Consider the following 27,405-nt stretch of genomic DNA (forward strand, 5'->3'; position numbering starts at 1 on the left):
CTGCTGAGGGCTTGTGTAAACAGAGTCCTTTGTTCCGTGTTGAAACTTCCTAACCGCAGTTGATTGACAAATTCAAGTACTTAAGTACTCAGAAGCTGGTTTTTTTTCAATCCTTTCGTCAGCCAGTGCTGGGAGATCCTCCTTTCATATTAATACAGGCTGTCTTTCTCTTTTGCCACGGGGCCGGCTACAGCCATCTTTGATGTCCTGGGTTTTTAAAGTGCACTCCAACCAGGTTTTCTTTAATCAAATAATCTTCGGGGGCTGCCGAAATTTTGTGAACCTTACAAGGAGGAAAGGAAATTAATGGTTCCCATGCTTCTGGTATATACCTCAGTTGAGGAAGCGCTCAGTCAATGTGGGGAGAGGGGTTTCCCAGGAGGTCACACTGGAGATGGGTGTCAGGCTCAAAGCTTCCACAACAATGGGTATGCCTGGTAAAAGTTCCCCCAGACTTGAGACAACAAAGTTCTGCCACCTACAAATGATCATCGGTGAAAACTCCTTTTTAATGGTGCAGCTACAGCTGTTAGTAAGCAATCCACTTGTGAGGCCGCCAGGATTCACTGGCGTGTTCCAGAGGAGGCGTGCAGCACGGGGGTAATTTCTTAAATTCAGAAAGGCCTCTCAAAATGGGATCATAGAGGCAATTAACTGGTAGCTAAGGGCCTTAAGGGCCTATCCCGCCTCTTGGAGGCTGGATGGAAACGGGGTCTGAAACCATGAATGTGGGAAAATTGGTCGGAGGTGGGATGGAGGTAGGATCGGAGCCGCCCGCCATTTCTTTGCGATTTTTACAACTCACACGCCTCCAACCCCGCCTCCTCGGGCCTGGCAAAATCGAGCCCTAAGACCCCCGATTGGAGTATCAGCATTTTTGCCAGTTCTGCAGGATACTGAGCTCCCAAACAACGACTGACCCCAATTCAACACATTTCAGGCTGGGAGCTGCCACTCTAATTGTGACATTGCTGTTCCATGCCAGCTTTACGAATATGACGTGTTGCAAATTGTAAGTTGCGGCATTCTGTGGGATTTTACTCAGAACATTTGAGCCGCTTCTCTTATGGGCTCTGCATTTTCTCTTTGAATTACAGAATGTATTGCAACACCCACTTCTATTTAAAGGGACACACACTGGACAGCCCTGTCACTCTGCTGAGATACAAAGCTGTGTTCATGTCACCAAACATTGCATGAGCCTGTGAGCCGTCCTCCTCTTTGCGTCTGGCACATTAGGTGTTCAAGAAAATCATTGTCTCAACTTACACACAGGCAAGAAACACCGACCACCTTTTGAGAAGGTATGTGGATATTAATCAGCACTTTAATTGAATTGATTTTGTAAAAATACATTTTAGTGCTCAGCAAGGCGAGCTCTGTTGGTGCTGGGAATCAGATATATAATGGGGGAGAGGTTAACTCCCTAAGCTGCAATCAGAAGATGGGGAGAAAGGTAGTAAAATGGCCCAAGAATCTTCGCAAGAGCGTTATCAAACAAGATTTGACACCGAGCCACATAAGGAGATATTAGGGCAGGTGACCAAAAGCTTTGTCAAAGAGGTCGGTTTTAAGGAGTGTCTTAAAGGAGCGAGAGGCGGAGAGGTTTAGGGAGGGAATTCCAGAGCTTAGGGCCCAGGCAGCTGAAGGCACGGCCGCCAATGGTGGAGCGACTAAAATCGGGGATGCACAAGAGGCCAGAATTGGAGGAGCGCAGAGATCTCAGAGGGTTGTGGGGCTGGGGGAGGTTACAGAGACAGGGAGGGGGTGAGGCCATGGAGAGATTTGAAATCAAGGATGAGAATTTTGAAATCGAGGCGTTGCCGGACCGGGAGCCAATGTAGGTCAGCGAGCACAGGAGTGATGGGTGAACGGGACTCGGTGTGAGTTAGGACATGGGCAGCAGAGTTTTGGATGAGCTCAAGTCTATAGAGGGGGGAAGATGGGAGGTCGGCCAGGAGAGCTTTGGAATAGTCGAGTCTAGAGGTTACAAAGGCATGGATGAGGGTTTCAGCAGCAAATGAGCTGAGGCGGGGGCGGAGACAGGTGATGTTATGGAGGTGGAAGTTGTGATGAAATATTCCATTCATCACTGCCTGTGACTGTGGTTGGTTTCAGGTTCCCCCTTACCATTGTATTGCCTGTGACTGTGGTTGGTTTCAGGTTTCTCCTCACCATTGTATTGTGTATTGGAATGTATGGAATGTGTTGTGTGTAGGGCTCCGCCCATACCTGGCCTCTATGTAAGCCAGCTCAGTCTGGCCTCACAGCCAGTACTGCAGACCTCCAGGGAAGATACCTCTCTCCACTGCGTGTTATCTTCTAAGTTAATAAAAGCCTTGTTTTGTTTCGCTAACATCGAGTCTCGGGATTATTGAGGCACATCAATTTTATTAACTTATTTTTCAACACAATGGATCAACTCCTGAAACCCGAACGTTTGGATTTGGATCAGCATGCTCCGGACGCATCAGCACGCTTCGGACACTGGTTTATGTGTATGGAATTCTTCCTGGACAATTCCGCAGCCGTCAAAGACGCTACGGACGCTGCGAGTATGAAACTCGGAATTCTGCGGAATTGGGTAAGCCACCGGGTTTACCCCCTCATCCAAGACGCCAACACATACCTGACCGCCTGCGACATCTTAAAGGCGCATTACCAGCAGCCTATGAATGAGGTGTATGCTAGGCATCTGCTCGCCACTCGCGCACAGCGACCTGGGGAATCGGTGGAGGAGTTCCTATGCACCCTGAAAATGCTTGGCAAAGACTGCAAGTGCCGAGATGTAAAAGCCGCAGTGTACACCGACGAGCTTGTTCGCGATGCCTTTATCACAGGCCTCAGCTCCACTTACATCCGGCAAAGACTGCTGGAAAAAACGGGATTGGACCTGAAACAGGCTGCGGACACCGCGCGATCCCTGGATGTGGCCCAGAGAAACTCGGACGCCTACTCTTCAGCCCGCGCCGTCCATGCCGCCACGTGTGCACCAAGGGCGCCGCCATCTTGGAAGGCATCTTCCCCGCCCGGCAGCCCGACACCGTCGGGGCCCCGCTCTCGCCCCAGAAGCCCTACGACAGCCGCGACGCGTCGGGGACCCAACTGCTACTTCTGCGGGCAGCCAAAGCACACCAGAAACCTGTGCCCGGCGAAAGGCACCAGCTGCTTTAAGTGTGGTAAGAAGGGGCACTTTGGGAAGGTGTGCAGAGGGAACCCCGCTGGAAAACCAAAACCCGCCACCGCCGCGTGTGCGCCGTGGGAGCGGCCATCTTGGACGCCATCTTGCCCGACCTCGTGGGGTCCGCCATCTTGTGAGCAGACAGCGCGGACGCCATCTTGTCTCGATCAGGGCCCTACAGTGGCATCAGTCACAGTGGACCAGACCAGGCCCCACCCGCTATCCAAATCAATGGTGGACATCGAGGTAAACGGGCGCGGGGTTAAATGTTTAATTGACAGTGGAAGCACGGAGAGTTTTATCCACCCGGAACTGGCACGACAACTCTCCCTAAAGGTGGTCCCTACTCGGGGTACCATCTCTATGGCTGATAAAACCCAGACATCGACCATTCTGGGTTACTGCACGGTACAATTGTCCGTTAACGGGACTGTATATGATAATTTTAAAGTATTAATCATGAAGAATCTATGCGCGAGCGTGATCTTGGGCCTGGATTTCCAGTGCAACCACCAAAGCATCACGCTCAAGTACGGTGGGTCCCAGCCGCCCCTCACAGTGTGCGGCCTGGCTACCCTGAAGGTAAAGCCGCCTTCGCTATTCGCGAACCTTACCCCTAACTGCCGGCCAATAGCGACCAAAAGCAGGAGGTACAGCTGGGAGGACAGGCGGTTTATCGCAACCGAGGTAGACAGGCTCCTGAAAGAGCGCATTATTGAACGCAGCAATAGCCCGTGGCGCGCCCAAGTGGTGGTGGTAAGGGGTAGCGAGAAGAAACGGATGGTGATCGACTATAGCCAAACGATCAACAGGTACACCCAACTAGACGCCTACCCGTTACCCCGCATATCAGAAATGGTGAACCAAATCGCCCAATACCGGGTGTTCTCCACCATCGACCTCAAGTCAGCGTACCACCAGCTCCCTATCAGACCAGAGGACCGCCCGTACACCGCCTTCGAGGTGAACGGACGCCTCTACCAATTCCTCAGAGTCCCCTTTGGGGTGACGAATGGGGTCTCGGTCTTCCAGAGGGAGATGGATCGCATGGTCGATGACCACCACTTGCAGGCAACCTTCCCCTACCTCGACAACGTCACCATCTGCGGCCACAACCAGCAGGATCATGACTCGAACCTCGAGAGGTTCCTGAAAACCGCACAAAAACTCAACCTCACCTACAACGAGGACAAGTGCGTTTTCAACACCACGCGCCTCTGCATACTAGGCAGCGTGGTGGAGAATGGGGAAATCGGACCAGACCCCGACCGATTGTGCCCCCTACAGGAGCTGCCCCTGCCCAACACTCCCAAAGCCCTGAAAAGGTGCCTGGGGTTATTTTCTTATTATTCCCAATGGGTCCCCAACTACTCCGACAAAGCCCAGCCCCTCTTGAAAGCATCCTCTTTTCCGCTCTCTGCTGAGGCCCATGCCGCCTTCAAAAGCATTAAGCAGGATATTGAGTGGGCCACGCTACAGGCAGTGGACGAGAACACTCCATTTCAAGTGGAAAGTGATGCGTCTGACTTTGCCTTGGCGGCCACCCTCAACCAGGCGGGGCGGCCCGTAGCTTTCTTCTCGAGGACCCTCCAAGGGCCCGAGATCAGACACTCCTCCGTGGAAAAGGAGGCCCAAGCCATCGTGGAGGCAGTGCGCCACTGGCGCCACTACCTAGCCGGCAAACGCTTCACCCTACTTACCGACCAGCGGTCGGTAGCGTTTATGATCAATAATAAACAGAGGGGGAAGATCAAAAATGATAAGATTCTTAGGTGGCGGATCGAGCTCTCCACCTTCGATTATGACATCATTTACCGGCCAGGGGACCTTAACGAATCCCCAGATGCCCTCTCACGAGGGATGTGTGCCAGCGCCACCGGGGATCGGCTACAGACCCTCCACAACGACCTCTGCCACCCAGGGGTCACGCGGCTGTTCCACTTCATAAAGTCCCGCAACTTACCCTACTCGATTGAGGAAGTTCGGTCTCTGACCAGGAACTGCCGCACTTGCGCTGAGTGCAAGCCTCGGTTCTACCACCCTGATAGAGCCCACTTAATCAAAGCTACACGGCCCTTTGAGCGGCTCAGCTTAGATTTCAAGTGCCCCCTCCCGTCCGTCGACCGCAATGTTTACTTCCTGAACATTGTGGACGAATACTCCCGGTTCCCATTCGCCTTCCCCTGCCCAGACATGACCAGCGCCACGGTCATTAAATGCCTCAACAGCCTGTTCTGCCTGTTCGGTATGCCGAGCTACATCCACACGGATAGGGGGGCGTCCTTCATGAGTGAAGAGCTACGCCAGTACATGCTGTCCAGGGGTATCGCCACGAGCCGTACCACCAGCTACAACCCCCGGGGTAACGGTCAAGTGGAGCGAGAGAACGGGACAGTATGGAAAGCAGTCACTCTAGCTCTAAGGACCAAGGGCCTCCCTATCTCCCGCTGGCAGGAAGTCCTCTCAGATGTGCTCCATTCGATACGGTCGCTATTGTGTACTGCCACTAATGCCACGCCTCATGAACGAATGTTTAGCTTCCCCCGGAAATCCACCTCAGGCGTATCCATGCCGTCATGGCTCTCCACCCCGGGTCCGGTATTCGTGCGAAGGCATGTGAGGGGCCATAAGACGGACCCTCTCGTGGAGCCAGTGCACCTACTCCACGCCAACCCCCAATACGCGTATGTCCGGCACGCCGACGGAAGGGAGGACACCGTGTCAATAAATGACGTCGCCCCAGCCGGTAACAACAACAACCACGGCAATAGCAGCAACAACGACCACAGCAACTCTTACCCACCCACTACTCTTTCATCACCCCCGGAAGAACATCGACCAACGGCACCCCCACCAACTACCCCTTCAACAACCCTGGCGGCACCCCCGGCAGAGACCCAGGAGGCCACCGGGGACACCCAGCCGACACCCGCGACACCACAACAGCCACGTCGGTCGCAGAGGACTACCAAACCCCCGAACAGACTAAATCTATAGAAGGGGTGAATGTGATGAAATATTCCATTCATCACTGCCTGTGACTGTGGTTGGTTTCAGGTTCCCCCTTACCATTGTATTGCCTGTGACTGTGGTTGGTTTCAGGTTTCTCCTCACCATTGTATTGTGTATTGGAATGTATAGAATGTGTTGTGTGTAGGGCTCCACCCATACCTGGCCTCTATGTAAGCCAGCTCAGTCTGGCCTCACAGCCAGTACTGCAGACCTCCAGGGAAGATACCTCTCTCCACTGCGTGTTATCTTCTAAGTTAATAAAAGCCTTGTTTTGTTTCGCTAACATCGAGTCTCGGGGTTATTGAGGCACATCAGAAGTAGTCAGTCTTGGCGATGGGGCGGATATGTGGTCGGAAACTCATTTCAGGGTCAAATAGATCTGGTTCAACCTGTGACAATGACCTGGGAGAGGGATAGAGTCGATGGCTAGGGAACGGAGTTTGTGGTGGGGACCGAAGACAATGGCTTCGGTCTTCCCAATATTTAGTTGGAGGAAGTTTCTGCTCATCCAGGACTGGATGTCGGACAAGCAATCTGACAAATCAAAGACAGTGGAGGGGTCGAGAGAGGTGGCGGAGGGTGTCGTCAGCACACATGTGGAACCTGACGTGTTTTCGGATGATGTAGCCGATGGGCAGCATGTCGATGAGAAATAGGAAGGGTTCAAGGATAGATCCCTGGGGGACTCCAGATGTAATGGTGCGGGAGCGGGAAGAGAAGCCATTGATTCTCTGGCTACCACTGGATAGATAAGAATGGAACCAAGCGAGGGCAGACCCACCCAGCTGGAAGACAGAGGAGAGACGTCGGAGAAGTTCAACCGTGTCAAAGGCTGCACACAGGTTGGTGTAGTGTCCGCGCCTTAATAACACACGGACTGCAGGAGAACGATAATAATAGATGTTTACTGCACAGAGAGAATACTGAACTGATAGTACAGAAGCCTGCTACTGCTTTATATACAGGTGTGGTCACTGCCGGTACTACAGCATAAAAGCAGTTCTCTCTTAAAGGTACATACACAACAGTTGGGGAGAGGGGTTTCAGGAGACGGCTTGGTGGTGGAGAGAAGCTGGGGGTTATCTTTGCATTCCACGATGATCCTGGAACAGTGAGAAGTTTTGGCCGAGGAGACCAGGTCCCAATAGTGCTCTAGTGGCCCAGCACAGATAGTGAGAGGCTGTGAGAGGGGGACTGTAGATTTCTATGGCAGGATGAGTGGGGCTGAATTGCCTCCCCTCTCTGTCTTTAACTTTATGAAGCAGCTGTAGCTCCTATGACCGGAAAGCCCTGCAGCGGGTAGTCAAAACTGCCCAATGCATTACCGGCACCCGGCTACCGACCATAGAGCACATATACCAGAAACGCTGTTTACGGAGGTCACGTTCCATCATCAAAGGCCCTACCCACCCCAGCCACAGTCTGTTCACCCTCCTGCCATCTGGGAGACGCTACAGATGCATTCGCACCCGAACGACCAGATTTAGGAACAGCTTCTTCCCAGGGCTGTCATCCTACTGAACTCCACAAATAAACTCTAAAGCCTGCACATCTGCCAATGCACTTTATTATGGTTATGTTTATGTTAATGTATTACAAGCCAAATGTATGTTGAATGTTTAAATGTCTTAATCTAAATGTACACTCTCGGGAGCCGCAAGCCTACATTTCGTTGTACTGCACTTGTGCACTAACAATGACATTAAAGTTGACTATGATTCTGATTATTATGATTATGATTTAATGTAAATGGGTCGACAGCACCACCAGCAGGAACACGTTAGCACTGTGCTCCACAAGCTGAAACTGGAAAGATTAACCCATCCTCTTAAGACTAATTTCCTCTTCATCACTCCCATTGATTGTGACTCACTGGTTTGAGTCCCATCCATCGATAGAATCTTTTCCCACTATCACTGTGCCCTGGCTTCAGTTCTTCCCATAGGTTCCATGGTCTCAGTTCCTCCTATATGTTGCAGGGCCCCAGTTTTCCCAAAATGGGCACGTCAGCTCTGGCTCAGTGTTGGCACTCCCACCTCTGAGTCAGAAGGTCATGGGGACACTGGTGAATTGAGCACACAATCTGCAGTGCAGTACTGAGGGAGCGCTGCACTGTCGGAGGGTCAGTACTGAGGGAGCGCTGCACTGTCGGGGGGCCAGTACTGAGAGAGTGCTGCACTGTCGGAGGGTCAGTACTGAGGGAGCGCTGCACTGTCGGAGAGTCAGTACTGAGGGAGCGCTGCACTGTCGGGGGGCCAGTACTGAGGGAGTGCTGCACTGTCGGGGGGCCAGTACTGAGAGAGTGCTGCACTGTCGGAGGGTCAGTACTGAGGGAGCGCTGCACTGTCGGGGTGCCAGTACTGAGGGAGCGCTGCACTGTCGGAGGGTCAGTACTGAGAGAGTGCTGCACTGTCGGAGGGTCAGTACTGAGGGAGCGCTGCACTGTCGGGGGGCCAGTACTGAGGGAGTGCTGCACTGTCGGGGGGCCAGTACTGAGAGAGTGCTGCACTGTCGGAGGGTCAGTACTGAGGGAGTGCTGCACTGTCGGGGTGCCAGTACTGAGGGAGCGCTGCACTGTCGGAGGGTCAGTACTGAGGGAGTGCTGCACTGTCGGGGTGCCAGTACTGAGGGAGCGCTGCACTGTCGGAGGGTCAGTACTGAGGGAGTGCTGCACTGTCGGAGGGTCAGTACTGAGAGAGTGCTGCACTGTCGGAGGGTCAGTACTGAGGGAGCGCTGCACTGTCGGGGGGCCAGTACTGAGGGAGCGCTGCACTGTCGGAGGGTCAGTACTGAGAGAGTGCTGCACTGTCGGAGGGTCAGTACTGAGGGAGCGCTGCACTGTCGGGGGGCCAGTACTGAGGGAGTGCTGCACTGTCGGGGGGCCAGTACTGAGAGAGTGCTGCACTGTCGGAGGGTCAGTACTGAGGGAGCGCTGCACTGTCGGGGGGCCAGTACTGAGAGAGTGCTGCACTGTCGGGGGGCCAGTACTGAGAGAGTGCTGCACTGTCGGAGGGGCAGTACTGAGAGAGTGCTGCACTGTCGGGGGGCCAGTACTGAGAGAGTGCTGCACTGTCGGAGGGTCAGTACTGAGGGAGCGCTGCACTGCCGGAGGGGTAGTACTGAGGGAGCGCTGCACTGTCGGAGGTTCAGTACTGAGGGAATGCCGCACTGTCAGAGGGTCAGTACTGAGGGAGCGCTGCACTGTCGGAGGGGCAGTACTGAGGGAGCGCTGCACTGCCAGAGGGGCAGTTCTGAGGGAGCACCGCACTGTCGGAGGTTCAGTACTGAGGGAATGCCGCACTGTCAGAAGGTCAGTACTGAGGATGCGCTGCACTGTCGGAGGATCAGTACTGAGGGAGTGCTGCACTGTCGGAGGGTCAGTACTGGGGGAGTGCTGCACTGTCGGAGGGGCAGTACTGAGGGAGCGCTGCACTGTCGGAGGGGCAGTGCTGAGGGATTGCTGCATTGTCGGAGGCCAGTACTGAGGGAGCGCTGCACTGTCGGAGGTTCAGTACTGAGGGAATGCCGCACTGTCAGAGGGTCAGTACTGAGGGAGTGCTGCATTGTCGGAGGGTCAGTACTGAGGGAGCGCCGCACTGTCGGAGGGGCAGTACTGAGGGAGCGCTGCACTGTCAGAGGGTCAGTACTGAGGGAGTGCTGCAATGTCAGAGGGTCAGTACTGAGGGAGCGCTGCACTGTAAGATGGTCAGTACTGAGGGAGCACCGCACTGTCGAAGGGGCAGTACTGAGGGAGCGCTGCACTGTCAGAGGGTCAGTACTGAGGGAGCGCTGCAATGATGGAGGGGCAGTACTGAGGGAGTGCTGCACTGTCGGAGGGGCAGTACTGAGGGAGCGCTGCATTGTCGGAGGGGCATTACTGAGGGAGCGCTGCACTGTCAGAGGGTGAGTACTGAAGGAGTGCTGCACTGTCGGAGGGTCAGTACTGAAGGAGTGCTGCACTGTCAGAGGGTGAGTACTGAAGGAGTGCTGCACTGTCGGAGGGTCAGTACTGAGGGAGCGCTGCACTGACGGAGGGGCAGTACTGAGGGAGCGCTGCTCTGTCAGATGGTCAGTACTGAGGGAGTGCTGCACTGTCGGAGGGTCAGTACTGAGGGAGTGCTGCACTGTCGGAGGGTCAGTACTGAGGGAGCGCTGCACTATCGGATGGTCAGTACTCAGGGAGTGCTGCACTGACGGAGGGGCAGTACTGAGGGAGTGCTGCACTGTCAGATGGTCAGTACTGAGGGAGCACCGCACTGTCGAAGGGGCAGTACTGAGGGAGCGCTGCACTGTCAGATGGTCAGTACAGAGGGAGCACCGCACTGTCGAAGGGGCAGTACTGAGGGAGCGCTGCACTGTCAGAGGGTCAGTACTGAGGGAGCGCTGCAATGATGGAGGGGCAGTACTGAGGGAGTGCTGCACTGTCGGAGGGTCAGTACTGAGGGAGTGCTGCACTGTCGGAGGGTCAGTACTGAGGGAGCGCTGCACTATCGGATGGTCAGTACTCAGGGACTGCTGCACTGTTGGAGGGTCAGTACTGAGGGAGCGCTGCACTATCGGATGGTCAGTACTCAGGGAGCGCTGCACTGTCGGAGGGTCAGTACTGAGGGAGTGCCGCACTGTCGGAGGGTCAGTACTGAAGGAGTGCTGCACTGTCGGAGGGTCAGTACTAAGGGAGTGCCGCACTGTCAGAAGGTCAGTACTGAGGATGCGCTGCACTGTCGGAGGATCAGTACTGAGGGAGTGCTGCACTGTCGGAGGTTCAGTACTGGGGGAGTGCTGCACTGTCGGAGGGGCAGTACTGAGGGAGCGCTGCACTGTCGGAGGGGCAGTGCTGAGGGATTGCTGCATTGTCGGAGGTCAGTACTGAGGGAGCGCTGCACTGTCGGAGGTTCAGTACTGAGGGAATGCCGCACTGTCAGAAGGTCAGTACTGAGGATGCGCTGCACTGTCGGAGGATCAGTACTGAGGGAGTGCTGCACTGTCGGAGGGTCAGTACTGGGGGAGTGCTGCACTGTCGGAGGGGCAGTACTGAGGGAGCGCTGCACTGTCGGAGGGGCAGTGCTGAGGGATTGCTGCATTGTCGGAGGTCAGTACTGAGGGAGCGCTGCACTGTCGGAGGTTCAGTACTGAGGGAATGCCGCACTGTCAGAGGGTCAGTACTGAGGGAGTGCTGCATTGTCGGAGGTTCAGTACTGAGGGAATGCCGCACTGTCAGAGGGTCAGTACTGAGGGAGTGCTGCATTGTCGGAGGGTCAGTACTGAGGGAGTGCTGCACTGTCAGAGGGTCAGTACTGAGGGAGTGCTGCAATGTCAGAGGGTCAGTACTGAGGGAGCGCTGCACTGTAAGATGGTCAGTACTGAGGGAGCACCGCACTGTCGAAGGGGCAGTACTGAGGGAGCGCTGCACTGTCAGAGGGTCAGTACTGAGGGAGCGCTGCAATGATGGAGGGGCAGTACTGAGGGAGTGCTGCACTGTCGGAGGGGCAGTACTGAGGGAGCGCAGCACTGTCAGAGGGTGAGTACTGAAGGAGTGCTGCACTGTCGGAGGGTCAGTACTGAAGGAGTGCTGCACTGTCAGAGGGTGAGTACTGAAGAAGTGCTGCACTGTCGGAGGGTCAGTACTGAGGGAGCGCTGCACTGACGGAGGGGCAGTACTGAGGGAGCGCTGCTCTGTCAGATGGTCAGTACTGAGGGAGTGCTGCACTGTCGGAGGGTCAGTACTGAGGGAGTGCTGCACTGTCGGAGGGTCAGTACTGAGGGAGCGCTGCACTATCGGATGGTCAGTACTCAGGGAGTGCTGCACTGACGGAGGGGCAGTACTGAGGGAGTGCTGCACTGTCAGATGGTCAGTACTGAGGGAGCACCGCATTGTCGAAGGGGCAGTACTGAGGGAGCGCTGCACTGTCAGATGGTCAGTACTGAGGGAGCACCGCACTGTCGAAGGGGCAGTACTGAGGGAGCGCTGCACTGTCAGAGGGTCAGTACTGAGGGAGCGCTGCAATGATGGAGGGGCAGTACTGAGGGAGTGCTGCACTGTCGGAGGGTCAGTACTGAGGGAGTGCTGCACTGTCGGAGGGTCAGTACTGAGGGAGCGCTGCACTATCGGATGGTCAGTACTCAGGGAGTGCTGCACTGTTGGAGGGTCAGTACTGAGTGAGCGCTGCACTATCGGATGGTCAGTACTCAGGGAGCGCTGCACTGTCGGAGGGTCAGTACTGAGGGAGTGCCGCACTGTCGGAGGGTCAGTACTGAAGGAGTGCTGCACTGTCGGAGGGTCAGTACTAAGGGAGTGCTGCACTGTCAGAAGGTCAGTACTGAGGATGCGCTGCACTGTCGGAGGATCAGTACTGAGGGAGTGCTGCACTGTCGGAGGTTCAGTACTGGGGGAGTGCTGCACTGTCGGAGGGGCAGTACTGAGGGAGCGCTGCACTGTCAGAGGGGCAGTGCTGATGGATTGCTGCATTGTCGGAGGTCAGTACTGAGGGAGCGCTGCACTGTCGGAGGTTCAGTACTGAGGGAATGCCGCACTGTCAGAAGGTCAGTACTGAGGATGCGCTGCACTGTCGGAGGATCAGTACTGAGGGAGTGCTGCACTGTCGGAGGGTCAGTACTGGGGGAGTGCTGCACTGTCGGAGGGGCAGTACTGAGGGAATGCCGCACTGTCAGAGGGTCAGTACTGAGGGAGTGCTGCATTGTCGGAGGGTCAGTACTGAGGGAGTGCTGCACTGTCAGAGGGTCAGTACTGAGGGAGCGCCGCACTGTCGGAGGGGCAGTACTGAGGGAGCGCTGCACTGTCAGAGGGTCAGTACTGAGGGACTGCTGCAATGTCAGAGGGTCAGTACTGAGGGAGCGCTGCACTGTAAGATGGTCAGTACTGAGGGAGCACCGCACTGTCGAAGGGGCAGTACTGAGGGAGCGCTGCACTGTCAGAGGGTCAGTACTGAGGGAGCGCTGCAATGATGGAGGGGCAGTACTGAGGGAGTGCTGCACTGTCGGAGGGGCAGAACTGAGGGAGCGCTGCACTGTCGGAGGGGCAGTACTGAGGGAGCGCTGCACTGTCAGAGGGTGAGTACTGAAGGAGTGCTGCACTGTCGGAGGGTCAGTACTGAGGGAGTGCCGCACTGTCGGAGGGTCAGTACTGAAGGAGTGCTGCACTGTCGGAGGGTCAGTACTGAGGGAGTGCTGCACTGTCGGAGGGTCAGTACTGAAGGAGTGCTGCACTGTCGGAGGGGCAGTACTGAAGGAGTGCTGCACTGTCGGATGGGCAGTACTGAGGGAGCGCTGCAGTGTCGGAGGGGCAGTACTGAGGGAGGGCTGCAGTGTCGGAGGGGCAGTACTGAGGGAGTGCTGCATTGTCGGAGGGGCAGTACTGGGGGAGTGCTGCACTGTCAGAGGGTGAGTACTGAAGGAGCGCTGCACTGTCGGAGGGGCAGTACTGAGGGAGCGCTGCACTGTCGGATGGTCAGTACTCAGGGAACGCTGCAGTGTCGGAGGGTCAGTACTGAAGGAGTGCTGCACTGTCGGAGGGGCAGTACTCAGGGAGTGCTGCACTGTCGGAGGGGCAGTACTCAGGGAGCGCTGCACTGTCGGAGGGGCAGTACTGAGGGAGTGCTGCACTGTCGGAGGGGCAGTACTGAGGGAGCGCTGCACTGTCAGAGGGTCAGTACTGAGGGAGTGCTGCAATGTCAGAGGGTCAGTACTGAGGGAGCGCTGCACTGTAAGATGGTCAGTACTGAGGGAGCACCGCACTGTCGAAGGGGCAGTACTGAGGGAGCGCTGCACTGTCAGAGGGTCAGTACTGAGGGAGCGCTGCAATGATGGAGGGGCAGTACTGAGGGAGTGCTGCACTGTCGGAGGGGCAGTACTGAGGGAGCGCTGCACTGTCGGAGGGGCAGTACTGAGGGAGCGCTGCACTGTCAGAGGGTGAGTACTGAAGGAGTGCTGCACTGTCGGAGGGTCAGTACTGAAGGAGTGCTGCACTGTCAGAGGGTGAGTACTGAAGGAGTGCTGCACTGTCGGAGGGTCAGTACTGAGGGAGCGCTGCACTGATGGAGGGGCAGTACTGAGGGAGCGCTGCTCTGTCAGATGGTCAGTACTGAGGGAGTGCTGCACTGTCGGAGGGTCAGTACTGAGGGAGTGCTGCACTGTCAGATGGTCAGTACTGAGGGAGCACCGCACTGTCGAAGCGGCAGTACTGAGGGAGCGCTGCACTGTCAGATGGTCAGTACTGAGGGAGCACCGCACTGTCGAAGGGGCAGTATTGAGGGAGCGCTGCACTGTCAGAGGGTCAGTACTGAGGGAGCGCTGCAATGATGGAGGGGCAGTACTGAGGGAGTGCTGCACTGTCAGAGTGTCAGTACTGAGGGAGCGCTGCACTGTCGGAGAGTCAGTACTGAGGGAGCGCTGCACTGTCGGAGGGGCAGTACTGAGAGAGTGCTGCACTGTCGGAGGGTCAGTACTGAGAGAGTGCTGCACTGTCGGAGGGTCAGTACTGAGGGAGCGCTGCACTGTCGGAGGGTCAGTACTGAGAGAGTGCTGCACTGTCGGAGGGCCAGTACTGAGGGAGTGCTGCACTGTCGGGGGGCCAGTACTGAGAGAGTGCTGCACTGTCGGAGGGCCAGTACTGAGAGAGTGCTGCACTGTCGGAGGGCCAGTACTGAGCGAGTGCTGCACTGTCGGAGGGGCAGTACTGAGGGAGCGCTGCACTGTCGGAGGGTCAGTACTGAGGGAGCGCTGCACTGTCGGAGGGGCAGTACTGAGAGAGTGCTGCACTGTCGGAGGGTCAGTACTGAGAGAGTGCTGCACTGTCGGAGGGTCAGTACTGAGGGAGCGCTGCACTGTCGGAGGGTCAGTACTGAGGGAGCGCTGCACTGTCGGAGGGTCAGTACTGAGGGAGCGCTGCACTGTCGGGGGGCCAGTACTGAGGGAGTGCTGCACTGTCGGGGGGCCAGTACTGAGAGAGTGCTGCACTGTCGGAGGGTCAGTACTGAGAGAGCGCTGCACTGTCGGAGGGTCAGTACTGAGAGAGTGCTGCACTGTCGGAGGGTCAGTACTGAGGGAGCGCTGCACTGTCGGGGGGCCAGTACTGAGAGAGTGCTGCACTGTCGGAGGGTCAGTACTGAGAGAGTGCTGCACTGTCGGAGGGTCAGTACTGAGGGAGCGCTGCACTGTCGGGGGGCCAGTACTGAGGGAGCGCTGCACTGTCGGAGGGTCAGTACTGAGAGAGCGCTGCACTGTCGGAGGGGCAGTACTGAGAGAGTGCTGCACTGTCGGAGGGTCAGTACTGAGAGAGTGCTGCACTGTCGGAGGGTCAGTACTGAGGGAGCGCTGCACTGTCGGGGGGCCAGTACTGAGGGAGCGCTGCACTGTCGGAGGGTCAGTACTGAGGGAGCGCTGCACTGTCGGGGGGCCAGTACTGAGGGAGTGCTGCACTGTCGGGGGGCCAGTACTGAGAGAGTGCTGCACTGTCGGAGGGTCAGTACTGAGGGAGCGCTGCACTGTCGGGGTGCCAGTACTGAGGGAGCGCTGCACTGTCGGAGGGTCAGTACTGAGAGAGTGCTGCACTGTCGGAGGGTCAGTACTGAGGGAGCGCTGCACTGTCGGGGGGCCAGTACTGAGGGAGTGCTGCACTGTCGGGGGGCCAGTACTGAGAGAGTGCTGCACTGTCGGAGGGTCAGTACTGAGGGAGTGCTGCACTGTCGGGGTGCCAGTACTGAGGGAGCGCTGCACTGTCGGAGGGTCAGTACTGAGGGAGTGCTGCACTGTCGGGGTGCCAGTACTGAGGGAGCGCTGCACTGTCGGAGGGTCAGTACTGAGGGAGTGCTGCACTGTCGGAGGGTCAGTACTGAGAGAGTGCTGCACTGTCGGAGGGTCAGTACTGAGGGAGCGCTGCACTGTCGGGGGGCCAGTACTGAGGGAGCGCTGCACTGTCGGAGGGTCAGTACTGAGAGAGTGCTGCACTGTCGGAGGGTCAGTACTGAGGGAGCGCTGCACTGTCGGGGGGCCAGTACTGAGGGAGTGCTGCACTGTCGGGGGGCCAGTACTGAGAGAGTGCTGCACTGTCGGAGGGTCAGTACTGAGGGAGCGCTGCACTGTCGGGGGGCCAGTACTGAGAGAGTGCTGCACTGTCGGGGGGCCAGTACTGAGAGAGTGCTGCACTGTCGGAGGGGCAGTACTGAGAGAGTGCTGCACTGTCGGGGGGCCAGTACTGAGAGAGTGCTGCACTGTCGGAGGGTCAGTACTGAGGGAGCGCTGCACTGCCGGAGGGGTAGTACTGAGGGAGCGCTGCACTGTCGGAGGTTCAGTACTGAGGGAATGCCGCACTGTCAGAGGGTCAGTACTGAGGGAGCGCTGCACTGTCGGAGGGGCAGTACTGAGGGAGCGCTGCACTGCCAGAGGGGCAGTTCTGAGGGAGCACCGCACTGTCGGAGGTTCAGTACTGAGGGAATGCCGCACTGTCAGAAGGTCAGTACTGAGGATGCGCTGCACTGTCGGAGGATCAGTACTGAGGGAGTGCTGCACTGTCGGAGGGTCAGTACTGGGGGAGTGCTGCACTGTCGGAGGGGCAGTACTGAGGGAGCGCTGCACTGTCGGAGGGGCAGTGCTGAGGGATTGCTGCATTGTCGGAGGCCAGTACTGAGGGAGCGCTGCACTGTCGGAGGTTCAGTACTGAGGGAATGCCGCACTGTCAGAGGGTCAGTACTGAGGGAGTGCTGCATTGTCGGAGGGTCAGTACTGAGGGAGCGCCGCACTGTCGGAGGGGCAGTACTGAGGGAGCGCTGCACTGTCAGAGGGTCAGTACTGAGGGAGTGCTGCAATGTCAGAGGGTCAGTACTGAGGGAGCGCTGCACTGTAAGATGGTCAGTACTGAGGGAGCACCGCACTGTCGAAGGGGCAGTACTGAGGGAGCGCTGCACTGTCAGAGGGTCAGTACTGAGGGAGCGCTGCAATGATGGAGGGGCAGTACTGAGGGAGTGCTGCACTGTCGGAGGGGCAGTACTGAGGGAGCGCTGCATTGTCGGAGGGGCATTACTGAGGGAGCGCTGCACTGTCAGAGGGTGAGTACTGAAGGAGTGCTGCACTGTCGGAGGGTCAGTACTGAAGGAGTGCTGCACTGTCAGAGGGTGAGTACTGAAGGAGTGCTGCACTGTCGGAGGGTCAGTACTGAGGGAGCGCTGCACTGACGGAGGGGCAGTACTGAGGGAGCGCTGCTCTGTCAGATGGTCAGTACTGAGGGAGTGCTGCACTGTCGGAGGGTCAGTACTGAGGGAGTGCTGCACTGTCGGAGGGTCAGTACTGAGGGAGCGCTGCACTATCGGATGGTCAGTACTCAGGGAGTGCTGCACTGACGGAGGGGCAGTACTGAGGGAGTGCTGCACTGTCAGATGGTCAGTACTGAGGGAGCACCGCACTGTCGAAGGGGCAGTACTGAGGGAGCGCTGCACTGTCAGATGGTCAGTACAGAGGGAGCACCGCACTGTCGAAGGGGCAGTACTGAGGGAGCGCTGCACTGTCAGAGGGTCAGTACTGAGGGAGCGCTGCAATGATGGAGGGGCAGTACTGAGGGAGTGCTGCACTGTCGGAGGGTCAGTACTGAGGGAGTGCTGCACTGTCGGAGGGTCAGTACTGAGGGAGCGCTGCACTATCGGATGGTCAGTACTCAGGGACTGCTGCACTGTTGGAGGGTCAGTACTGAGGGAGCGCTGCACTATCGGATGGTCAGTACTCAGGGAGCGCTGCACTGTCGGAGGGTCAGTACTGAGGGAGTGCCGCACTGTCGGAGGGTCAGTACTGAAGGAGTGCTGCACTGTCGGAGGGTCAGTACTAAGGGAGTGCCGCACTGTCAGAAGGTCAGTACTGAGGATGCGCTGCACTGTCGGAGGATCAGTACTGAGGGAGTGCTGCACTGTCGGAGGTTCAGTACTGGGGGAGTGCTGCACTGTCGGAGGGGCAGTACTGAGGGAGCGCTGCACTGTCGGAGGGGCAGTGCTGAGGGATTGCTGCATTGTCGGAGGTCAGTACTGAGGGAGCGCTGCACTGTCGGAGGTTCAGTACTGAGGGAATGCCGCACTGTCAGAAGGTCAGTACTGAGGATGCGCTGCACTGTCGGAGGATCAGTACTGAGGGAGTGCTGCACTGTCGGAGGGTCAGTACTGGGGGAGTGCTGCACTGTCGGAGGGGCAGTACTGAGGGAGCGCTGCACTGTCGGAGGGGCAGTGCTGAGGGATTGCTGCATTGTCGGAGGTCAGTACTGAGGGAGCGCTGCACTGTCGGAGGTTCAGTACTGAGGGAATGCCGCACTGTCAGAGGGTCAGTACTGAGGGAGTGCTGCATTGTCGGAGGTTCAGTACTGAGGGAATGCCGCACTGTCAGAGGGTCAGTACTGAGGGAGTGCTGCATTGTCGGAGGGTCAGTACTGAGGGAGTGCTGCACTGTCAGAGGGTCAGTACTGAGGGAGTGCTGCAATGTCAGAGGGTCAGTACTGAGGGAGCGCTGCACTGTAAGATGGTCAGTACTGAGGGAGCACCGCACTGTCGAAGGGGCAGTACTGAGGGAGCGCTGCACTGTCAGAGGGTCAGTACTGAGGGAGCGCTGCAATGATGGAGGGGCAGTACTGAGGGAGTGCTGCACTGTCGGAGGGGCAGTACTGAGGGAGCGCAGCACTGTCAGAGGGTGAGTACTGAAGGAGTGCTGCACTGTCGGAGGGTCAGTACTGAAGGAGTGCTGCACTGTCAGAGGGTGAGTACTGAAGAAGTGCTGCACTGTCGGAGGGTCAGTACTGAGGGAGCGCTGCACTGACGGAGGGGCAGTACTGAGGGAGCGCTGCTCTGTCAGATGGTCAGTACTGAGGGAGTGCTGCACTGTCGGAGGGTCAGTACTGAGGGAGTGCTGCACTGTCGGAGGGTCAGTACTGAGGGAGCGCTGCACTATCGGATGGTCAGTACTCAGGGAGTGCTGCACTGACGGAGGGGCAGTACTGAGGGAGTGCTGCACTGTCAGATGGTCAGTACTGAGGGAGCACCGCATTGTCGAAGGGGCAGTACTGAGGGAGCGCTGCACTGTCAGATGGTCAGTACTGAGGGAGCACCGCACTGTCGAAGGGGCAGTACTGAGGGAGCGCTGCACTGTCAGAGGGTCAGTACTGAGGGAGCGCTGCAATGATGGAGGGGCAGTACTGAGGGAGTGCTGCACTGTCGGAGGGTCAGTACTGAGGGAGTGCTGCACTGTCGGAGGGTCAGTACTGAGGGAGCGCTGCACTATCGGATGGTCAGTACTCAGGGAGTGCTGCACTGTTGGAGGGTCAGTACTGAGTGAGCGCTGCACTATCGGATGGTCAGTACTCAGGGAGCGCTGCACTGTCGGAGGGTCAGTACTGAGGGAGTGCCGCACTGTCGGAGGGTCAGTACTGAAGGAGTGCTGCACTGTCGGAGGGTCAGTACTAAGGGAGTGCTGCACTGTCAGAAGGTCAGTACTGAGGATGCGCTGCACTGTCGGAGGATCAGTACTGAGGGAGTGCTGCACTGTCGGAGGTTCAGTACTGGGGGAGTGCTGCACTGTCGGAGGGGCAGTACTGAGGGAGCGCTGCACTGTCAGAGGGGCAGTGCTGATGGATTGCTGCATTGTCGGAGGTCAGTACTGAGGGAGCGCTGCACTGTCGGAGGTTCAGTACTGAGGGAATGCCGCACTGTCAGAAGGTCAGTACTGAGGATGCGCTGCACTGTCGGAGGATCAGTACTGAGGGAGTGCTGCACTGTCGGAGGGTCAGTACTGGGGGAGTGCTGCACTGTCGGAGGGGCAGTACTGAGGGAATGCCGCACTGTCAGAGGGTCAGTACTGAGGGAGTGCTGCATTGTCGGAGGGTCAGTACTGAGGGAGTGCTGCACTGTCAGAGGGTCAGTACTGAGGGAGCGCCGCACTGTCGGAGGGGCAGTACTGAGGGAGCGCTGCACTGTCAGAGGGTCAGTACTGAGGGACTGCTGCAATGTCAGAGGGTCAGTACTGAGGGAGCGCTGCACTGTAAGATGGTCAGTACTGAGGGAGCACCGCACTGTCGAAGGGGCAGTACTGAGGGAGCGCTGCACTGTCAGAGGGTCAGTACTGAGGGAGCGCTGCAATGATGGAGGGGCATTACTGAGGGAGTGCTGCACTGTCGGAGGGGCAGAACTGAGGGAGCGCTGCACTGTCGGAGGGGCAGTACTGAGGGAGCGCTGCACTGTCAGAGGGTGAGTACTGAAGGAGTGCTGCACTGTCGGAGGGTCAGTACTGAGGGAGTGCCGCACTGTCGGAGGGTCAGTACTGAAGGAGTGCTGCACTGTCGGAGGGTCAGTACTGAGGGAGTGCTGCACTGTCGGAGGGTCAGTACTGAAGGAGTGCTGCACTGTCGGAGGGGCAGTACTGAAGGAGTGCTGCACTGTCGGATGGGCAGTACTGAGGGAGCGCTGCAGTGTCGGAGGGGCAGTACTGAGGGAGGGCTGCAGTGTCGGAGGGGCAGTACTGAGGGAGTGCTGCATTGTCGGAGGGGCAGTACTGGGGGAGTGCTGCACTGTCAGAGGGTGAGTACTGAAGGAGCGCTGCACTGTCGGAGGGGCAGTACTGAGGGAGCGCTGCACTGTCGGATGGTCAGTACTCAGGGAACGCTGCAGTGTCGGAGGGTCAGTACTGAAGGAGTGCTGCACTGTCGGAGGGGCAGTACTCAGGGAGTGCTGCACTGTCGGAGGGGCAGTACTCAGGGAGCGCTGCACTGTCGGAGGGGCAGTACTGAGGGAGTGCTGCACTGTCGGAGGGGCAGTACTGAGGGAGCGCTGCACTGTCAGAGGGTCAGTACTGAGGGAGTGCTGCAATGTCAGAGGGTCAGTACTGAGGGAGCGCTGCACTGTAAGATGGTCAGTACTGAGGGAGCACCGCACTGTCGAAGGGGCAGTACTGAGGGAGCGCTGCACTGTCAGAGGGTCAGTACTGAGGGAGCGCTGCAATGATGGAGGGGCAGTACTGAGGGAGTGCTGCACTGTCGGAGGGGCAGTACTGAGGGAGCGCTGCACTGTCGGAGGGGCAGTACTGAGGGAGCGCTGCACTGTCAGAGGGTGAGTACTGAAGGAGTGCTGCACTGTCGGAGGGTCAGTACTGAAGGAGTGCTGCACTGTCAGAGGGTGAGTACTGAAGGAGTGCTGCACTGTCGGAGGGTCAGTACTGAGGGAGCGCTGCACTGATGGAGGGGCAGTACTGAGGGAGCGCTGCTCTGTCAGATGGTCAGTACTGAGGGAGTGCTGCACTGTCGGAGGGTCAGTACTGAGGGAGTGCTGCACTGTCAGATGGTCAGTACTGAGGGAGCACCGCACTGTCGAAGCGGCAGTACTGAGGGAGCGCTGCACTGTCAGATGGTCAGTACTGAGGGAGCACCGCACTGTCGAAGGGGCAGTATTGAGGGAGCGCTGCACTGTCAGAGGGTCAGTACTGAGGGAGCGCTGCAATGATGGAGGGGCAGTACTGAGGGAGTGCTGCACTGTCGGAGGGTCAGTACTGAGGGAGTGCTGCACTGTCGGAGGGTCACTACTGAGGGAGCGCTGCACTATCGGATGGTCAGTACTCAGGGAGTGCTGCACTGTCGGAGGGTCAGTACTGAGGAAGCGCTGCACTATCGGATGGTCAGTACTCAGGGAGCGCTGCACTGTCGGAGGGTCAGTACTGAGGGAGTGCCGCACTGTCGGAGGGTCAGTACTGAAGGAGTGCTGCACTGTCGGAGGGTCAGTACTGAGGGAGTGCTGCACTGTCGGAGGGTCAGTACTGAAGGAGTGCCGCACTGTCGGAGGGGCAGTACTGAAGGAGTGCTGCACTGTCGGAGGGGCAGTACTGAGGGAGCGCTGCAGTGTCGGAGGGGCAGTACTGAGGGAGTGCTGCAGTGTCGGAGGGGCAGTACTGAGGGAGTGCTGCAGTGTCGGAGGGGCAGTACTGAGGGAGTGCTGCACTGTCGGATGGTCAGTACTCAGGGAGCGCTGCAGTGTCGGAGGGGCAGTACTGAAGGAGTGCTGCACTGTCGGAGGGTCAGTACTCAGGGAGCGCTGCACTGTCGGAGGGGCAGTACTCAGGGAGCGCTGCACTGTCGGAGGGACAGTACTGAGGGAGTGCTGCAGTGTCGGAGGGGCAGTACTGAGGGAGTGCTGCAGTGTCGGAGGGGCAGTACTGAAGGAGTGCTGCACTGTCAGAGGGTGAGTACTGAAGGAGTGCTGCACTGTCGGAGGGTCAGTACTGAGGGAGCGCTGCACTGACGGAGGGGCAGTACTGAGGGAGCGCTGCTCTGTCAGATGGTCAGTACTGAGGGAGTGCTGCACTGTCGGAGGATCAGTACTGAGGGAGTGCTGCACTGTCGGAGGGTCAGTACTGAGGGAGCGCTGCACTATCGGATGGTCAGTACTCAGGGAGTGCTGCACTGACGGAGGGGCAGTACTGAGGGAGTGCTGCACTGTCAGATGGTCAGTACTGAGGGAGCCCTGCTCTGTCGAAGGGGCAGTACTGAGGGAGCGCTGCACTGTCAGATGGTCAGTACTGAGGGAGCACCGCACTGTCGAAGGGGCAGTACTGAGGGAGCGCTGCACTGTCAGAGGGTCAGTACTGAGGGAGCGCTGCAATGATGGAGGGGCAGTACTGAGGGAGTGCTGCACTGTCGGAGGGTCAGTACTGAGGGAGTGCTGCACTGTCGGAGGGTCAGTACTGAGGGAGCGCTGCACTATCGGATGGTCAGTACTCAGGGAGTGCTGCACTGTCGGAGGGTCAGTACTGAGGGAGCGCTGCACTATCGGATGGTCAGTACTCAGGGAGCGCTGCACTGTCGGAGGGTCAGTACTGAGGGAGTGCCGCACTGTCGGAGGGTCAGTACTGAAGGAGTGCTGCACTGTCGGAGGGTCAGTACTGAGGGAGTGCTGCACTGTCGGAGGGTCAGTACTGAAGGAGTGCCGCACTGTCGGAGGGGCAGTACTGAAGGAGTGCTGCACTGTCGGAGCGGCAGTACTGAGGGAGCGCTGCAGTGTCGGAGGGGCAGTACTGAGGGAGTGCTGCAGTGTCGGAGGGGCAGTACTGAGGGAGTGCTGCAGTGTCGGAGGGGCAGTACTGAGGGAGTGCTGCACTGTCGGATGGTCAGTACTCAGGGAGCGCTGCAGTGTCGGAGGGGCAGTACTGAGGGAGTGCTGCAGTGTCGGAGGGGCAGTACTGAGGGAGTGCTGCAGTGTCGGAGGGGCAGTACTCAGGGAGCGCTGCACTGTCGGAGGGGCAGTACTCAGGGAGCGCTGCACTGTCGGAGGGGCAGTACTGAGGGAGTGCTGCAGTGTCGGAGGGGCAGTACTGAGGGAGTGCTGCACTGTCGGAGGGGCAGTACTGAGGGAGTGCTGCACTGTCGGAGGGGCAGTACTGAGGGAGTGCTGCACTGTCAGAGGGTCAGTACTCAGGGAGTGCTGTATTGTCGGAGGGTCAGTACTGAGGGAGTGCTGCAGTGCCGGAGGGGCAGTACTGAGGGAGTGCTGCACTGTCGGAGGATCATACTGAGGGAGTGCTGCACTGTCGGAGGGGCAGTACTGAGGGAGTGCTGCACTGTCGGAGGGGCAGTACTGAGGGAGTGCTGCACTGTTGAATGTGGGGCGCCTTTCAGATAAGATGTTAAATGAAGGCCCCATTGTCCCTCATTGGTGGATCTAAAAGATCCTATGACATTAATGGAAGAGCAGGGAGCTTTCCCAGTGTCCTAACAAACAGTCCTCCCACAACAAACATCACTAAAACAGATTATCTGCTCATTTATCTCATTGCTGTTGGTGGGAGCTTGCTGTGCACAAAGTGGCTGCCTAATTTCCTACATTACAGCAGTGACTACACTTCAACTGCACTCCATTGACTGTGAAGCACCTTGGAATGTCCTATATATGTATATATATGCAAGTTCTTTCTTTCTTTTGGTTCTGCGGTCTCGGTGCCATCTGATCAGCCCTCCCAACTGCTGCGACAATTAAACCCAGGGTGTGTGAAATTCTCCCCATCCCAAATATTTCCTCAAATTTCCCTGCTCCTGCAGTACTGGAGATGCGAGGCTGAGATTAGTGTGCTGCTGAAAAACATAGAGGGGGCTAAATTGAATAAAGCCCAAAAACGGTCTCAGGGATCGCGATGCGTGACCTGCCCGTGCCCGTTGAAAGTACTGCAGGCAGCGTGCAAAATCCATGCTGCCTGCTGATGAATATGATTGCAGCACTGAGCCCAGCGCTAAATGTGCAGCTGGTTGGCTCCGTGCTCAACTGGGGACCCAATATCGTGGGAAGTCTGCTTTGTATTTAAAAATTGTCTGCAGAGTGAAAGGCTGTCTGCACTTCTTAAAGGGGAGGTGCTTTGTGATCGAAGTGCCTCATTCTGACTGGAGCTGGAAGATAGCAATGTCTCAACAAGGCAGAGAAAGGGAACCTCAGTTCTCCATTGCAGTACTGGAGGACTTGGTGCAGGGGTTCTATAGGTGGAGACATGTCCTCTACCCGTAGGGGGCCAGGAGGTCTTCCAGACGCACTTTTCGAAGGCAGTGCGAGCAGATCGCTGAAGTGTTCAATGAATCATAGAATCATAGAATGGTTACAGCACAGAAGGAGGCCATTTGGTCCATCGAGCCCATGCCGGCTCTCTGCAGGAGCACTTCAGCTAGTCCCACTCCCCTGCCCTTTCCCTGTAGCCCTGCAAATTTTTTTCCATCAGGTACTTATCCAATTCCCTTTTGAAAGCTATGATTGAGTCTGCCTCCACCACCCTCTCAGGCAGTGCGTTCCAGATCCTAACCACTCGCTGCGTAAAAAAGTTTCTCCTCTTGTCACCTTTGGTTCTTTTGCCAGTCACCTTAAATCTGTGTTCTCTGGTTCTCGACTCTTCCGCCAATGCGAACATTTTTTTTCCCGAAACCGGCCTTAACTGAAATGCGCCAGGGATCCACTCTGCTGCTGAAAAGTGTGTGCAGACATCAAGTAAGAACAGTGTCACACTTTGTTGTTTAGCCTTTCACAGTCAAATAGCCTACTAACACTCACTGTCCAGCGTCAAACATGAGAAATGGTAGCTTGAATTGGGAACCAGAAGACAACATCATCCTTAGGACCAGAATCGAGTAACATTCAGAGCCTTGAGGAGAGTAGAAAAGGAAAATCAACTCCCGCTGTCACTGGCTGTGAATGCACACGAGCCATGTGATCATCATAAAAAGCATATGCTTCTGAAATATTCCATTATTAAAGCCCTCTCGATATTCAGTGCACATACCTGGTATAACAGAACAAATCTGATATCATAGCTTGGTTATTTTCACAACGAAGGGTCACCAGGCTGGTTCCTGGGATGGGGGGATTGTCCTATGAGCAGAGATTGAGTAGACTAGGCCTATATTCTCTAGAGTTTAGAAGAATGAGAGGTGATCTCATTGAAACACACAAGATTCTTACAGGGCTTGACAGGGTAGATGCAGGGAGGATGTTTCCCCTGGCTGGGGAGTCTAGAACCAGGGGTCACAGTCTCAGAATAAGGGGCCGGCCATTTAGGACTGAGGTGAGGAGAAACTTCTTCACTCAGAGGATGGTGAATCTTTGGAATTCTCTACCCCAGAGGGCTGTGGAGGCTCAGTCCTTGAGTATATTCAAGGCAGAGATCGGTAGATTTTTGGATATTAAGGGAATCAAGGGATATGGGGATAGTGCTGGAAAGTGGAGATGAGGTAGAAGATCAACCAAGACCTTATTGAATGGCAGAGCAGGTTCAAAGAGCCGAATGGCTGACTCCTGCTCCTATTTCTTATGTTCTTACATTCCCTGATCTACCTTTTGTTTATTTCAGAAAATGGTTGAAAAAAAGGCAAATTTTGACGGCTTAGATTTCGGTACTCTATTTGAAAATTACACCAGTTATGATGACTACACTATTGACCCTGATGTGTCTCCCTGTACACGACTAATTAACAGTCGTTTGATCAACACGGCACTGGCTGCTGTCTATAGCCTGGTGTGTTTCCTCGCTGTGGCAGGGAACATGGTCGTAATGATTGTCCTACTTTACAATCGACGCACAACATCGTCCACTGACATCTACCTGCTGCATCTGGCCGTAGCCGATCTGCTCTTTGCTGTGACCTTGCCCTTTTGGGCAGTGGATGCCATGTCTGGGTGGGTGTTTGGTGATGCCCTGTGTAAGATTATCAGCATGTTACAGGAAGTTAACTTTTACAGTGGCATTCTGTTGCTGGCCTGTATCAGTATCGACCGCTATCTGGCCATTGTCCACTCTGCACAGGCCCACAAGCAGAAGAGACCATTTCTAATCAAGCTGGTTTGTGCTACTGTTTGGGTGCTGGCCATCGTTCTGTCTTTATCGATTCTGTACAAGGGTGAATATATCCCACCCGGTTTCAGCAGAACGATGTGTTATGAGACACTCGACGCTGAATCGGCTGAAACGTGGAGAGTGACCACCAGGTTTGTGCGGCACTTTATTGGGTTCCTCATCCCACTGGCTGTCATGATCTTCTGCTACAGCGTGACGATCCAGAAACTGTGTCAAACGAAGGGATTCCAGAAACAGAAAGCCATGAAGGTCATCATAGCGGTCGTGCTGGCTTTTCTCATTTGTTGGCTGCCACACAATATTACTGTGTTCATCGACACGCTGATGAGGAGCAAACTCATTGATGAGACTTGTGACATGCGCAATCATATCGACAGGGCTCTGTCTGCAACCCAAATTTTGGGATTCCTGCACAGCTGCATTAACCCAATCTTATACGCATTCATCGGGGTGAAATTCAGGAGGAACCTGGTCAACCTCTTGGCTGCAAAAGGAGTCATTAAACAAAGTGGAGATTCACAGCACAGGAGATCTGTATCCTCCTCTGTATCTGGACCCAATTCAACCACCATATAGACTCCTTGTGATAGAGATACTTCAACCAATCAATAAGGTGACTTCAATGGAAATTAAAGTTAGTTGATCCGAACCTGTCACATTCCTGCCAGGATGGTGAGGTTAAAACCCCCAAAGTGTCCGTTCCAGTTACATACAGATAACCAGCACAGTTTTGATTAGGAAGACAGACTTTTGAAAAATACAGTAGGTCCTCAGAAATTGCTATCTTTATAAAATGTGCCAGCTTTGAGTTCTCTTGTGATATATATTTGTAGCAATGGACTGTCTTTCGCAAATAAAATAAC

At 56.3% G+C, this 27,405-nt stretch overlaps 1 protein-coding gene across 1 annotated transcript; it reads left to right on the forward strand.

Moving 5' to 3' along the window:
- Positions 1-1,114: 1,114 nt before the first annotated feature.
- LOC147120722 (C-X-C chemokine receptor type 1-like) lies at positions 1,115-27,405 on the forward strand. The gene is made up of 2 exons (XM_085986951.1): positions 1,115-1,304; positions 26,039-27,405. The coding sequence occupies exon 2, from the start codon at positions 26,042-26,044 to the stop codon at positions 27,116-27,118; it is 1,077 nt and encodes a 358-aa protein (XP_085843077.1). The 5' UTR covers positions 1,115-1,304; positions 26,039-26,041; the 3' UTR covers positions 27,119-27,405.

Source organism: Somniosus microcephalus, chromosome 4 (assembly GCF_052327205.1).
Source record: "Somniosus microcephalus isolate GS21.2 chromosome 4, FLI_Smic_1.0, whole genome shotgun sequence".
Taxonomy (NCBI): Eukaryota; Metazoa; Chordata; class Chondrichthyes; order Squaliformes; family Somniosidae; genus Somniosus; species Somniosus microcephalus.